At 38.1% G+C, this 3,289-nt stretch overlaps 1 protein-coding gene across 1 annotated transcript; it reads right to left on the bottom strand.

Annotated features, from left to right (window-relative positions):
• Positions 1-273: 273 nt before the first annotated feature.
• On the bottom strand, positions 274-1,420 carry FUT9 (fucosyltransferase 9). The gene has a single exon (XM_039223204.1). The coding sequence runs from the start codon at positions 1,410-1,412 to the stop codon at positions 333-335; it is 1,080 nt and encodes a 359-aa protein (XP_039079135.1). The 5' UTR covers positions 1,413-1,420; the 3' UTR covers positions 274-332.
• Positions 1,421-3,289: the final 1,869 nt, after the last annotated feature.

Raw genomic sequence — 3,289 nt, forward strand, 5'->3', positions numbered from 1 at the left:
TTAAACAGCTGACCAATGTAGAAACAACAATCATATCACAAACTTACAAACAACTACCAAAATGTGAAAAACAACGTTTACAAATGGTAGCAAAGAATAAATTAATTTTCAGTGCACATAATTAGGTATATACAGGATAATTTAAAACCAAAGGGAGTGATTGCTAATGCTGAGCTCTCAGAAATCTCCATCAAAATATACATGTTACCCAAGAGAGAGTGATAAAAATAAATTGTGACACAAAAGCAGAATGTTGTCTCTCTTCTCATCCTCAAAACTTAGATGATAGCTCATCAAAATAATTTCTCCAAGTGTGCAAATGATGGAAAACTTTAATTCCAAAACCATTTCTCTAAATTACCCACAGATTTATATTCTTGATGCCTTTTCACATGATCACAAGCCAAGCATGCATGTGATTCCCAAAATCGTGGAAGATTTACTGTGAAATCCTTCCTCCAGTTAAAGTAACTAAGGTATAACTTATTGTTTTTGTCAACTTCTTTCAGATATTTTGCGAGCTCACTGGGAGAGTTATAATCTTCCACATGAATGAATGAATCTGCTGGAATATAATTCTCATAATTTTCCCTAGACGGCCCCAGAACAACAGGGACAGAGCCAGCTAGAAAAGCATTGTAGAGCTTTTCCGTGATGTAATCTTTGTGGATTGAGTTTTCAAACGACAGATAAAATTTGCAAGTAGATATGGTAGGGATCAAATTTTTATCATTCACATACTCTCCAAATGCTTGCCCGTATGTATGGATTTCAATGCTTTTGCTCAGCTCATTGTAATACTTGACCCTCGCATGCTCAGGATTCCAGTTACTTACAACCCAGCACACTAACTTCTCTTTGCTTGGCACTTCAAACACGAAGGGGTTTGTGCTCACCGTCAAGAAGCCATAAGGCACTTGGATATCTGAGTCACGGCGATAAGTCAGAGTCAAGTTGAACAGGTGCTCAATGCCACTCTTTTGGGGCGTGTGGGTTGGTGATTCCAAATTCATCCAAATCCATTTCTGGAAGGGTGGCCTAGCCTGCTGAGGTAAGTTAGTCAGATCCCAACTGATGTCTCGGTGATGGATCAGAACTGCATGAGATTTGTTGTAGAGGGAACGGTCTGTGGTAAGATGGCATCCTTGGATGTTGAACATTGTTTGGCAAGATGTAAGGTCAAAGGTCTGCCCAAATGGCCACACCCAAATCAGGATAGTAGTTTCATTAAAATAATCAGTTTTGGTAGAGAAGAAGTTCTTCATTTTCAGCACTGAGCTGGCTGACTCCATTGGACTGAAGATCCAGCTGTTGGTGGGCTTGATGTAAATGAGCAGACATGCCATGAAGCAGCCCAGGATAATGCAGACAATTAAAAATGGGCGGAGAATTCCTTTGGATGCTGATGTCATAATTTTTTCTGTGGAACAGAAGGAGAGAGAGAGGGGGGGAGGTAGGGGTAGTGACAAAAAGTTAATCATAATTTGAGATCAACAAGTGGTACATTTCAAAATACACTTAATGACAAAATCAATTGCCTTTTCCTTTTTTAGTGTTATTAAACCATTGAGAGAATTAAAGCTTTAATTAAGCCAAGAACTGCTCTTGAAAGGAGGTTTCGGGGCACCTGGGTGGCTCAGTCAGTTAAGTGTCCAACTTTGGCTCAAGTCATGATCTCACAACTAATGGGTTCGAGCCCTGCATCAGGATCTGTGCTGACAGCTAGCTCAGAGCCTGGAGCCTGCGTCAGATTCTGTCTCCCTCTCTCTCTGACCCTCCCCTGCTCATGCTGTCTCTATCTCTCTTTCTCTAAAAAAAAAAAAGGAGGTTTCCCCTGAACTCTATAAATAATGAATCAGAATTTGTTATAAAGCACCAGCATATCTTCAAGCTGAGTTACATTTTTCTTTCAATGCTAGCCTCCCCTGTTATATTTTTATTTGTGTCTACAAAAATGGCATAATGAAGACTGTCATCACCAAAGCTATGACTAAAATCTTTAGTAATTTTAAACCACATCAGATATGTGAACATTTCCTAGTTGATATGATTACTTATTCACTAGTGTGCTTTTAGAGACTGTAATGTAACTTTGTAATTAGATGGAATTCTTGGTATAAGTTATCTTCACTGTCAAAAGTGAGTCACAACAGTCATCCTGTAAAAAATAGAAACTTTTGGTTTGATATCTGCTTTTTTACTTTGTTTTGTTTTGCCTTTTAGTTAAGTACTGTGACAAAAATTTTATAAATTAAAAAACTTCTTAGGGCACCTGGGTGGCTTTGTCGGTTAAGCGTCCGACTTTTGCTTAGGTCATGATGTCGCGGTTCGTGGGTTCGAGCCCCGCATCGCGCTCTGTGCTGACTGCCAGCTCAGAGCCTGGAGCCTGTTTCAGTCTGTGTCTCCCTCTCTCTCTGACCCTCCCCTGCTCACGCTGTCTCTCTCTCTCTCCTAGAAATAAATAAAAATATTAAAAAAAACTTCTTGTTTAATTTTTAATTTTTATTTTTTCTTACCATTTTCCTGTTTACTTTTAGTAATCTATTAATACATCCAAGATTTATTAGGTTGCTATAATAAAATGTTCTTTTTTTATGTTTTATTTATTTCTGAAAGAGAAAGACACAGCGTGAGAGGGGTGGGGTGGGGGGTGGTTAGAGAAAGAGGGAGATACAGAATCTGCAGCAGGCTCCAGGCTCTGGGCTAGCTGTAAGTATAGAGCCTGACGAACCGTGAGATCATGACCTGAGCTGAAGCCAGACGCTTAACTGACTGAGCCACCCAGGCCCCCCATGATAATTAGATGTTCTAATGGCATTAGAAAAACATTTTCACTTATGTAGTATTGGGTTATTAAAATGTTTTTGTAACATTAATATGATATTAGTATAATAAAGATAAATGGACTCTCAAAATATATTTCATTGATCTTGTGAATTATAGCAGTTTGAAACTAAAAGATGAATCAAAGCTTTAAAAACTTTTTCTAAATATAAGAATCTTCAATGTTTTTCCTCTTTGACATTCATGTCTTCTTATGAATATGAACACAAAGATAAAATATGTAATATGTTTACAAAACTGTCTTTTGATCAAATTCTTACTGTTTCTCTGAAATTCATTATTCTTCTCACCAAAATGACTTGGCCTATCAATTTCAGATTCACTAAAATATTTTGAAATCTTGATCAAAACTAGTGTAGGAACATTAGATATGGCCTTGTGTGCGTGCGTGGCACCAGGACAGCTTGGAGTGTCTCCTGGAGTTGGGGAGGGACAGGCTTTGATT

Source organism: Hyaena hyaena, unplaced genomic scaffold (assembly GCF_003009895.1).
Source record: "Hyaena hyaena isolate Hyena2069 unplaced genomic scaffold, ASM300989v1 scaffold_1290, whole genome shotgun sequence".
Lineage (NCBI taxonomy): Eukaryota > Metazoa > Chordata > Mammalia > Carnivora > Hyaenidae > Hyaena > Hyaena hyaena.

Coding starts and splice junctions, on each gene's coding strand:
- FUT9 (XM_039223204.1), bottom strand. CDS start 1,412: ATGACATCAGCATCCAAAGGAATTCTCCGCCCATTTTTAATTGTCTGC.